We start from the raw sequence: 12,509 nt of genomic DNA on the forward strand, positions 1-12,509 counted from the left end.
AACTTTTGATCAGCACTAACGAAATTCTGATATTGCCAAATATATATTTCAATCACTATCAGATCCGAGTCACATTGTATACTAATAACTTGACCCAGAAAAAAATATTTTGATAGTTATGTTTCCATTATCAGCTGGCAAGTTTTTTATAATCTTTTTAAAGACTATTCTGAAACATCTGTAGGTTTTTTTTCTAAATCAAAATATTTGATGTAAGATTTTATTTTGTTTGTGGTATAAATGGTTTAAGTGTGCATAATTGTACATGTACATGTATGGAAATGTATGTATGTCTGTATCTTTCTTACGTGGTAGAGCAGAAATTGAATTGAAGTCACTAAATGATTTAGTTCTGGCATGAACCTTTCGCCTCTGAAATTTTTATTCTTTATAGTGCAATTTCTTTATCAAGGTACGTCCATAAATTACGCCACGCAATGTTTTGCCATATTCATCCTCCTCAATTTTCCTCTGTTTCACACTTTTTGTATGGATTCCAATTTTTATACGGGTAGTCACGTTTCATTGTAACACCCTCCTCTTCTGTACGTGACGTAATTTATGAATTATAACTTATAGAACAGCTAGATATGGACGACACACTTTCAAGAATTTTTTTGGATCCCCACCATAGACTTGAATTTTTTTGGTGAATTAAGGTTTAATTTATGGGAATACGACTATGAATAACAAAAACGGAGCTGAATTCCAATTGTGAGATACCTTGGGCGTTAACGGGTTAAACCATGGTTTATTGTCGATAATTTTCGAGTGCTCGTAATGGAATTTTCCTTTGTCTATGGATATTTGTTCATATTGGTCCTGCCATTGTTTATTGACTTCATTCTTAAATAAGTTAAACATATCTTCGAGTGTATAGCCTATAGTTTCTTCTACATTCCTTGTTGTGCCCATTTTGGCTGCGTGGTCCGCTCTATCGTTTCCTATCAATCCTATATGGCTTGGGATCCATTGTACATAAATTTTTTGTATATCAGATTGATTGATATCGTTCAACAATTTCATTATTAAGCTGTTTTCTGTTTGGAATGGTTTTGAAAGAAGTGTGCATGTGTTTTTAGAGTCTGTAAATATTACTAATTCATTTATATTTTTACTATTCGCATAGTCTATTGCTTTGATAATGGCCACTATTTCTGCACTCAAAATTGTAAATCCAGTTTTTAATTTGCAACTATATGATAATTTCTCTTGAGCATCATAGTACCCGCACCCTACTAAAGAATTTAAAATAGAACCGTCTGTGTATATTTGATAAACTCCCTTATACTTTTCTTCTATTAATAGTAATACCATTTGTTTTTGTGTAATACTGCTTAAATTTTTCTTTTTGAGATCTTTTATTTCATTTGATATTGTAATTTTATTGTGAATAGTAGTGTTGTAATTTTGACTTGATCTTGGGATGAGTTGAAAAAATAAGTAATTATTCAATGAAGCTGTTCTTTCTAAGTATGAAGTGTGTTTTGGAAGATAATCTAAACTCATAATGTTCTGCAAACTATTTTCTATCAAGCTATTATTGTAAAAAAAGGTTTTTGCAATTTCTTTCAAAGTTAATAATTCAGCCCTACATTTGAGTGGGATTTCTCCGGATTCATATCCCGCATAGAAAAATACAATTCGTCTAATAGTCATTACAGTATTTCACTTTCAACTGGTACGGTTAATGTATCAGAAACAGTCGTTTTTATGTTGGACTATAAAATACCCAAAGCTGTAAATTGTACAGAACGGTTTAGGTGATATATACCAAATAGTTACAGTTCATGATACTGTGCAGATATTGTAAAATGATATTGGTATGAATACATGTATCAAACGGTTTAAACATAGCATCACATTTCGTCAAATGTTTTTTCATCTTTCTGTTACACACGCTTAAAAATTAACTCATAGGTGGTGCGGAAATTATACACAAAGCGATCAGCCATTCTTTATCTTTTCATACATATTAACCAATAAAAATTAAAAAACGAGTTTTCCTTCGGGATCATACAAATATTACACAACGCAAAATGGGGTGAGAGGAGGTTTTACATAGTGCTACGGTCCATACAAAAATTTAAAATTTTCCGTACAAAAGCTGTTATGTGGGGAGAGAGGGGATCTAAAATTGTCAAATTTTGCGTTACGTAATATTTGAATAACCCCTTACGTTGTATATTGATTCCGTCGAAATGTTGCCGAAAATAGATTATTTTTCGGTCTGTGGATCTTGCAAAGCTGTGTATATGTTTTTTGAGAGTGCATTTTTTGTTGTTGTTTTGCAAAGATCAAACTAGAGTGAAAAAAAACTAAAAGTCGGTGCAGGAATGCATATCGGAAAAGGGTTCCACAGTTCCGCGAAGATTGTCCGTATTTCCGGTGGTTTGGAACCTGTTATCATCGAAGTAATAAACCTCCTTGTTCCCCCGGTGACTGCTCAAACCAACTGTAAACGATGCTGCTGTTATTCGTCGTCCATCTACGAACGTTGTCCACCCACTAGAATCTACACCTGTTATGCGACGATTGGATGTCTCCATGATTTATCGGTAAGTATTTGTAAATTTGATCAAATATGTGTTCCGGAATTGAAAATTTAATGCAAATACTAACTCGGTAACTTGTGTTCTAGGACAGAAACTGGATGGTCTTCTCTTCGCGTCGCTTTCCTTGTACTCGCGATACCAACTACTAGCAGGCATCCGAAGAAAATCAAACAATGCAGGTGCTGATGGTGATAAATTCATGGATATACTAGTCTAAAACATGAAACGGATGATGATGCAGAGCATATGGGAAACGAAAGCTTTTCGAAGATCAATAGTGATTCAAAATAGTTAAGGAAGTTAAATTGTTGAATAATAAGAATGATATTGCTTATTGATTCTTTATTTATTTTCTAGAAAAAAAACAACAACAATGAAACAAGTAGTGTGGTAGATCTAATTTTATTTCAAACAGAAACAGCTACAACATAATTTAAAAAATCATGATTATTTACTTGTTAGTGTTGTACATGGTAAAATTGACGTAAAAATAGACAACGTACTATTTGTTTCATTTTTTCTCAAATGTGTTTATCATTTCCAAACTTATAGTAAAAATACAAAAGAGCAATACGGTATACGGTTAAATTACCGTTTACAACTATAAACTAGTCATTATACATACATTATTTGTTTTTATTACAGCCTTATGGTTTGCCTGTTTCTGAACTGTTTGCCTTACAGTGGATTTGTTGAAAAATTGATGGTATATCTACCATTTGGCTAACTGTCCATGAAAAATTTCGTTCGAGAAAATCTTCATTTTTAAATGGTTACATAACTTAACCGCCTATTACCCACATTGTTATTTGTCAATTTACAATTTCCAAAACTGTCAAAAACGTTCGCCGTAGGGTTGGTTTATTGTTATTTTGCATGTTATTACAAATTATTCAGATACGATCGTAAATGGTTGTAAACACTACGGGAAACAGTACTCGTACGGTTCTTATTTATGCGGGATAATACAACATGATTGGGTGTGGAATTTAATTGCCTAAGACAGGTTCTGATAGCTAGATGCTGCACTGTTTCTAGTTTTTTAAATGTTGTTTTTGGTACTGAGCCTATAATTGTTAAACCATATTCTAGATGGGGCCTTACTATTGCTTTGTAAATTTTTATCATTTGGTTTGGATGAGCTCCACTACGTTTTCTACTAATCATTTTGAGTAAATTTATTTTTTTCTTTGCTTTAGTTATACTATTGTGAATATGTGATTTAAACGATAACTTGTGATCTACTTGAACCCCTAAAATTTTATGGTTTGCTACTACTGGAATACGTGAATTGTCTAACTTTATCGAAATGGTAGGATCATACTTATTTTTAAATATTATTGTTGCTGATTTATTTGGGTTGATTTGCATACCTAAATTTTTAAACTGTAATGACAACCTTGTAAGAAAGTTGTTCATTTTTTCTGCTACCGTTGCTGTACTAAAACCTATTACAATTGCTGTAAAATCGTCGGCAAACTGTATGAGGATTTCACCTTCTTTAGCTATATTGTGGATCAAACTTGTATAAATGTTAAAAAGAACTGGAGATAATGGACATCCTTGTGGTAGGCCTTTATTTGAAATTTGAATTATTTTAGTGCCATCATTTAGTTCTAAGATCATTTTTCTTTCTTTTAAGTATGAAAAAACCCAATTTATAATTTCTGTCGGAATTTTTAGTTGCTCCATTATTTTCAAAAGTTTGTTGATGTCAACATTATCGAAAGCTTTGGTTAAATCTAAAAAAGTGGCTGCTAATACCATACCTTCTCTTTTTGCTTCATTTACCTTTACTATGAGAGTGTTTACACAATTTATTGCGGATGTGTGTTTTTTAAAACCATATGAATTTATAGGAATTATTTCATGTTCGTGTATATAATTATTCAGTCTATTTTTGATTACATTGTTAATTAGTTTGATCAAAACATTTAACATAGCTAATGGCCTGTAAGATTGTACATTATCTGGATCTTTGTTTGGTTTGAGCAATGGTATTATTCTAATTGATCTCCATTCGTTGGGTATTTGTCCTGTGTTAAGAACTTCGTTCATTAGTTCTGTGAATCGGATGATCAGATTTAAATTTAGGTGTTTTAATATATAAAATGATAAATTATCTATTCCAGGAGTTGAATGATCTTTTTTAGACTTGATAATCTTAATAATTTCTAAGTGATCAATTTTTATTAAATTGTCTGATATGGGGGGGGTTAATAATAATGTCTGTGATTGGTGGAAAATTCTGATTGATGAACTGCTGAGCTAATGGTTTATTATTCAAAAGGTTCAAATTATTTTTCGCTGGACGACCTCCACTGACCATTTTAACTGTGTTCCAAAGTGTTTTAGCATTCATATTTTCATCGATTGAATCTATTAGTTCCTTCCAAGAATTTCTTTTTTCTCTTCGTATTTCTATTTTCAAAACGACTCTACTTCGCTTAAAGTCTGTGTAATTTTCATCTGTTTGGTTTCTAAGAAATTCCTTTAATTTATCGTTTTTTATTTTCAATAATTCTTTGATTTTCTCCGTCCACCATTTCTTTGGGCTCCTGTTTTTATTATTGTTGATGGTGTACGTACATTCGTTGGTGATGCGAATGTTTGATCTATGGCAGACGGAGTAGTGTTTGGTGATTTTATCAGAGTACTTGTACCATCGTTCAATAGTACTAGTTCCTGTTTGTCTAGTAAGTGCTCTATCAGTTCTCCTCGTGAACAATTCTCATGAAAAGGATTCCAGAGTCGATTGTGGGCGTTGAAATCTCCTGCTAATATTACTGATCCGTGAAAAGTGTCTATTGTTTCAAATAATTTCTTCAAAGGTTCTCTGATATCGTTATTATTAACCGGTAGAGGTGGAATATAAATGGATATGAACAATATTTTAGGTAGAGTGTTTTGTGTGACTATAGCTATTGATTCTATTGGCTGTAAGTTAGGTAGTTTAAAATTTTTGAATTCTATTTCATTCTTGACCAGAAACTCTACTCCTCCATAACCAGCGGATCTGGTTTCTGTCAACAATTTATATCTTGTAAAGTTGTAAGTTTCTTCCGGTTTTAGCCAAATTTCGCTTAGCATTACTATATCAGTGTTGTGCCTTAAGAGGAAGTTTTGAATGGACTCTCTTGTATCTATTGGTCGCAAGCTTGTGACATTGTTTTGTACTATGGTCAGTTTCCTGAAGTTGTCCTGCATTTTAAGAGTTTTTCGATTTTATTTTAATTCTGTAGTAGTAACTTTCGGGTTAACTATTTTATTCAATTCTTCGCTGATATTAATAAGTAACAAATCTTGTTCTATTGTATCTGTTTTATTTGTGCTTTGGATTATGGTTTTTTGTATAGCTTTGATTTTTTCGAACATATTGTTAAGGTTGAACTGGCGAATTAGGTCTTCTTTGATCATTTGTGTGATTTTTTCTATTTCAGAGGTTTTGTATGGATTTGTTAGAAATTCGTGTTTTGTGTCTTGTCTGTTAAATTCATTTTGGGGTGTTGTGAAATATGGTGTTTGGTTAATCGGTCGTTTGGTTTTTTGTCTCACGTTCGTCGTACTGTTTTGACTGTTGTCTTCGAGTCGTGGAAAATCGCGTAATGAATCCAGTCTAGTTTGTAGGTTACTTTTGGTCTGTTTTGGGTATTTGTCAGATGCTTCAAAATATGATGATTTATTTACTGCCATGTCTTGTCTGATTAAGTCCTGTCGCAGTCTTTCCGGGCATTCCTTATTCGAAGCCTTGTGGTTTCCTGAGCAATTTACACATTTAGGTTCGGGTGTATCGCAGTTCTGTTCGTTATGGAATTGTCCACAATTACAACATCTGGTTTCCTTCGATTTACACAATTTTTCTCGATGACCAAATCGCCAACACTTAAAACAAATTTTCAATGGAAAAACGTATGGTTCGACAAATCGATGAGTACCGTAGATCTCAATGGACTTTGGTAGAGTCTCGCCTTTGAAAAAAATTTTGATCGAATATGTGGGCTGAAACTTATTTTCTCCTACTCTCTTCTTAACCCTTTCCACTTTGTAAATTTTTAGATTGTTTTCACAACTGCTGTTTTCAATTATTTCATCATCTGTTATGGATGGAGGTACATCCCCTACCTAGTAGGTACGAAAATTGAGAAACCAAAACTGTCTGTCAGAAGTTTGGAGTTCAACAATTGCTCTGCATCTCTTGGTTTTTCGAAGCTAATCTGGAATTTGCCTCTACCTACACTTTTCATTGTGTTGTATTTCGTCACGCCTATGTTTTTCAGCATTTTTGCCACTTCCATCGGGTGCGGGTACTTTACATTGTTGTTCTGTTCCTTGTCCTTTATTTCTTTGTGGATAATAAATGTCTTGTAGTTTTGATTTTTAATCCAGCCGTCATTGTAATTTCCATCGGTGTTGTCCTTGTTTTGTCTTTTTGTTGTGAATTGGTCAGTTTTGCGTTTAGTACCGGTGTTCGATTGGGATTTGTGTGCGTTATTGTCTTGATTTTCGTTGTTTGTGTTCGAGTCTCCATTTTGTATTCTGTTTTCGTCATTTAGATTGTCGTCGTCGTCGTCAGTCAAAACCCGAGTCGCATGGTATTTGTCTTTTTTCGGTTTCGTTTCATTGTGTTTGTTCCGTTTCGTTTTCCTGTCGTAGTCACTGTCATTCTCGTCGTCTCTGTCTTTGTGCCTAGCCTTCGACTTCCATGCCAGCACGTGTGTCCAATCATTGTCCTCCATCTTGTCACTAATTCCCTCCGCCATCATGTTCCCATAATCGGTTTCCCTTCCCTTCCCTCTTTTGTACAAAATATCCCCGAAAAACACACCAAATAATAAACACCCTATAAAATCAACTTAATGGAGAATACTTACAACAACTGAGATGTAATCTTATCACTAATATATACAGTAACACTAGAGGTTAGTCAGTTTATTTTACACTTTTCTGAAACGTTCGCGGAAAATTAAAATTAAAATTCACAACACTCGTCAAGGATCGTCTGAACTGGTCGACTAGCTTGGAGAGAATGCATACTGGGTTTCATTTAATAAGCCGAGAAACTCAGCAAATTATTGTAAACAAACCAATTTCACCGAAAAAGACAGCATTGTATGTGCAGCAAAAACTACTGCAAAATCAGCATTATTTGACAGCGCATGAATCTATAGCTTCACGGAGTTTCGGTAGCAATAATTTTTACTGAGTTAACTCTGCTGTTCAAAAACCCAGTAAAATTTTACCGACTTCGGTAATCAAAACTAAGTGTGCATCCATTATTCATTCGCTGTGCTCATTCTTTCGGTAGTTCATCTGTATTTAGACTCGTAGTGTTCCATTGGGAGAGGAATCATGCGACTGCGAATGAACAGCTGGAGCTTGAAAATGCACCGAACGGATTCATAGGCCAGGAGAAGTGGATGAACTTGTCATTCATTTTTCTGTCAAATCTCATACAAAATCTACTTTTTCTCTGACAGAAATTCACTCTAGGTGAACCACTTCCCCTGGCCTATAAAACAGAACGTTAATGAATGACTTTTCCCATGCCTGGAATCGCCCATGCCATGCGCGGGGCATGGAGCGCAAGTTTGCTGAAAGTAGCAAAAACTGGGTCCACAAGGTTACCTAGATAGAAGTTCCCTATACGAAAGTAGGGTTCTTGAACTAGCGCCACTTGGGCTGCACCATTTTGCATGAGTCTGCAAAGATTGATTGTTGCTGTTACTTTATGCTGAAGATTGATCTGAGCTAACCAAACCGTAGCCGCTACCCAAACTAGGCAGGATTAAGCTTTTTGCAATCTCAGCACGAAAAAGACCAGCAACAAAAAAACAAATCGGTATCTTTTTAAAATCACCAAAGGCGAAAGAGCTCAGAATACTCTGTGTAAAACGCATAATGCGAATCCATATAAGTGATAATTTAAATTAAATGTCAACAGATTCATAATCCCACCCTTATTAAGCCTCAGAATAGAGACTGAAGAAGGGCGGCCGATTATCTCGGAGAAACACAAGGTCACCTGCACCATTGCTCCGGGTAGCACAGGAAGGGCTCAATACTGTGGAGGGCGCCCTGGTACCCCACAGGCTCCGTTTGCGGTTAGGTTTTGTTTAGACCCCCCTAACCATTATTCATTCCATTGAAATTTGTACGCGTCGTTGATCCTTGTTGCTAAACATGTCTCAGTTTCGAATTAAAGAAAATCAGATGATATTGTACTGACGCACCTAATAAAGTATCAGTAAACTTCCTAAATGTCAGCGCGTATGGACCAATGCACGAGTTCACTAATTTGACGTTTGAGCGGTGCCGAATTCATTCGTTGCCATGGTCACGTAAATAACACGGCACCGCTCAAACGTCAAATAGTGAACACGTGCATCGGTCCATGGATCAATGGACCTATGCACGAGTTGACTATTTGACGTTTTAGCGGTGCCGTGTTATTTATGTGTCCATAGCAACCAGTGAATTCGGCACCGCTCAAACGTCAAATTAGTGAACTCGTGCAACGGTCCATGCACGAGTTCACTAATTTGACGTTTGAGCGGTGCCGAATTCACTCGTTGCCATAGTCACGTAAATAACACGGCACCGCTCAAACGTCAAATAGTGAACTCGTGCATCGGTCCATAGTGATTCTGTTTCTGTTCGGGATGAACCATGGCGACCAGTTTTCTTTGATCTTTTGTGGTATACCCGTGTCCTTTGTTTAGTGCATGTCGTTCTACTCCATTATTATTGAGAAATAATGAAGTAGTCGTTTTTTATACAAATATCATTCTTTACCATTTTGCATAGAGCCTCCTTAGAAAACGATACCGCTATTTATACCTTTTGGAGAAAACAGTTTATCGCCATTAAACTCTCAAAAGCGCGCCCCTTAATCAGGTTCGACCACTCATCTCATCTTCTTGGCATTAACGTCCCCACTGGGACAAAGCCGGCTACTCAGCGTAGTTCGACCACTAAGCTAGTTGAATGATACTGATTTTGACCATGCATCGGTACTCTAGCGCATAGTTTCCCAAAGTGTGGGTCGCGACCCTCAGGGGGGTCGTGAGCTACTCTTTGGTGGGTCGCGAAAAAATAATCTCAATTCAATACACATTGAGATTTTTTTTTTCTTAGAAATTTTGACTACAGTTTGAAATGGCTCTTTGAATTTAAGTAAACGGTTTGAAATTGTTCTTATTTATTCATTTCAGCAATTCTGTTAGAGTGCCTGACAATTATTAGGTGATGATCAAGGCGCTTGATGTGGCATTTGAAAATTGATTGGAAAGATGTTCCACAATAGAAACTGTCAACGATAGAACGCCCAGCTGTCAACATATTTTGTTAAAAACAAAACTTTTTTTTAATGAATGGACAAGCAGTTTTGATACAAATCGAGATCAACATTTCTATCAGTTTTGATAGAAATGTAGTTCTATGTCAAATATATGAAACCTACAATAAATTTAGCCAAAAATGAAATTGTTAATATTTGTTCAAAGAATATTAGGGTTCATTCAAATATTACGTAACGCAAAATTTGTCAATTTCAGACCCCCTCCCTCCCTCACGTAACAGCTTTTGTAGGGAAAATTTTAAATTTTTGTATTGATCGTAACACTATGTAAGACCCCCCCCCTCCCCCTGTTGCGTTACGTAATATTTGAACCATCCCTTATCACTAATACTGGAAGAAATATTACAGAATTGATAACTCAACTGGAATACTGGAATACTAATTTCACAACATTTTTCACCTGGTGGGTCGCGAGCAATATGATTGACGGCTAGGTGGGTCGCGTACTCGAAAGGTTTGGGAACCTATGCTCTAGCGTATCAAATTATTGCTTCTACTTATAAGGTTCAAAGTCGTTTTTTGAAACTGTGAACAGGTTTCATCGCATGAGACATTTAGATTCCTTGAAACAAGAAGCTTATTTTAGAAGTTAGGAGGTCTGGTACTCCACTGATTCGGAATCATTTCCCTCCTAGATATCGAAAGATAAACGCTTGAACTCGGAAAGTACTTGTCTCATGAGTTGAAGCCAACCTCAGGTGCTTATTGAGCCATTTTTCCACTTCGACCTCCTCATCATCTAGGACAAATAGGTGGGTTTTAGTGACTTGTTACTCTCTTATACTCTTCCGACCGTAACTTATAAGTATTCACAAGAACAGATAAACTAGAGTACAATATGTTAGATCTTACCCCGTAACGCATCATGAAAAGGTTATCTACCAGCGTTGCGGGTAGCGTATATAGTGATACTTTTCTGGAACAATATGAACTGTGAGGAATGAGTTTTATTACTTTGAAATTGCGAGCTGCAATGTCAACATGGCTGCCAAAAAGAAACACGAGCTACTTAGCCTTAACACCCTCATTAGCGTTTACGGCGGATCCAACTTTCGATCGAATTTACGCCAGTAAACGGGAATGCAAACGGTTTTCGATCTAAAGAGGAGCATTCGAACGTAAACAAGAATAGGGGGTGAATGTGTGAGCTGCCCCAGATGATAAAGGTTCTTAATTAATAAAACATAAATTTCGGAAAAACTAAAACGCATACCATAATCACATAGCGTTGTTTTATTCACTTTTGGTTACACAAATGTTTCAATACGGCTAAACGCTGCGTTAAGAGGCATTTCACTTTATATTTATTACAAGAAATAGGGCGTGATGCGTTGACTCGGCATGACTCTTTCGTTGTCCGGGACGGCTTTAAAGATCTCAACCAGCGAATCCTTAGACGTATTGAACTTCAGTATCGCAGCAACGTTTCCACAGCGATAGCAATAATTCGGAGCCGACCAAACGGTGACCAGCTTCTGGTCGAACAGATAGTTTATTCCTTCGTGCACCAACTGATGGGCGCGACAAATCAACTCCAGCTTGTTGATGTGGATAAAATCGCGGGTCACAGCAGCACCGAACAGCCAGCCGGCCCCTCTAGGGCTCTCCGCCCACGTCTCGATGTCCTCCGGATCCGACCAGACTAAATCACAGAACGCACCCTTGTGGGGAATTTCCTGTTCACGTTTTATCGACCGTATTTGATCCAAAGTCTTAATCTCCGGACTGAGTCCTCCGTGGACGCAAAGAACCTCCTCGTCTATCAAGGCAGCAATGGTTAGCAAATCGAAAACCCGGCAGCAGTACTTCCAAGGGTTCACATTGCCATATTTGGTATAGCACTCGTCGTAGAATCCGTAAACTTTGGTAATCTGTCGGGATTCGTGATTGCCTCTCAGCAGAGTAATTTTGTCCGGATATCGAGCCTTCAGCGTCAACAATCTGGTAAACGTCTCCAAACTGTAATAGCCACGGTCCACGAAATCGCCCATGAAGATGTAATTCGTGTCCGGAACATGTCCCCCAGTGCGGAACAGCTCTTCCAGGTCGTAGAACTGGCCATGGATGTCCCCGCAGACGGTCACTGGGCTGCTGACTGGCTGAATGTTGGATTCCTCGATCAGCAAATCACAAACGATATCACACAGCTTTTTCAGGTCATTTTCCGGCAAGTATTTGCAGTGTTTGGTTATTTCTATCCACTGGTCTAGATCCGCAGACATTTTGCTGAACAATTAGCGTAAGTTGACCGAAGGTTTCTTATCAATTTTGCGGTGAAAAAATGAAAATTCTTTATCCGATAGTGGGAGTGCACCGTAGAATTTTTTTTCGTCGACACACTCACTCAGGCTGAGCCAAACTGTCAACAATAAAAATAGCACGAAGCTGTCATACGGTACCGGGTTGCCAGTCGGTTCAATTTTCTCATTTTTCAACCGGTTCTATATGCAGGGTTGAACTCAAGCATGTTCTAGAATAAGGCCGTAAGTCACATGATCGATTTCTCTTCATCGGTCCTCTCTTCTGTGAATAAAGGTGACAAGATGCGGGTTTGTCATCAGCACAGACAAACAGACATAACACTGACGATATTTCCA

At 36.8% G+C, this 12,509-nt stretch overlaps 1 protein-coding gene and 1 long non-coding RNA gene across 2 annotated transcripts; one reads left to right on the plus strand and one right to left on the minus strand.

The window, feature by feature from the left end:
- The first annotated feature begins 2,139 nt into the window (after nt 1–2,139).
- On the plus strand, nt 2,140–3,075 carry LOC110675701. The gene is made up of 2 exons (XR_002499725.1): nt 2,140–2,558; nt 2,642–3,075. It is a non-coding gene; the product is annotated as an uncharacterized LOC110675701 (long non-coding RNA).
- An 8,052-nt stretch (nt 3,076–11,127) lies between these two features.
- On the minus strand, nt 11,128–12,283 carry LOC5564487 (serine/threonine-protein phosphatase 6 catalytic subunit). The gene has a single exon (XM_001648796.2). It carries the CDS (start codon nt 12,132–12,134, stop codon nt 11,220–11,222), a length of 915 nt encoding a protein of 304 aa, XP_001648846.1. The 5' UTR covers nt 12,135–12,283; the 3' UTR covers nt 11,128–11,219.
- Between the last annotated feature and the right edge of the window lie 226 nt (nt 12,284–12,509).

The sequence above is a fragment of the Aedes aegypti genome, chromosome 2, assembly GCF_002204515.2.
Source record: "Aedes aegypti strain LVP_AGWG chromosome 2, AaegL5.0 Primary Assembly, whole genome shotgun sequence".
NCBI classification, from domain to species: Eukaryota; Metazoa; Arthropoda; class Insecta; order Diptera; family Culicidae; genus Aedes; species Aedes aegypti.

Bases quoted from the DNA above. Each gene is read 5' to 3' on its own strand.
- LOC5564487 (XM_001648796.2), bottom strand. From the start codon at position 12,134: ATGTCTGCGGATCTAGACCAGTGGATAGAAATAACCAAACACTGCAAA.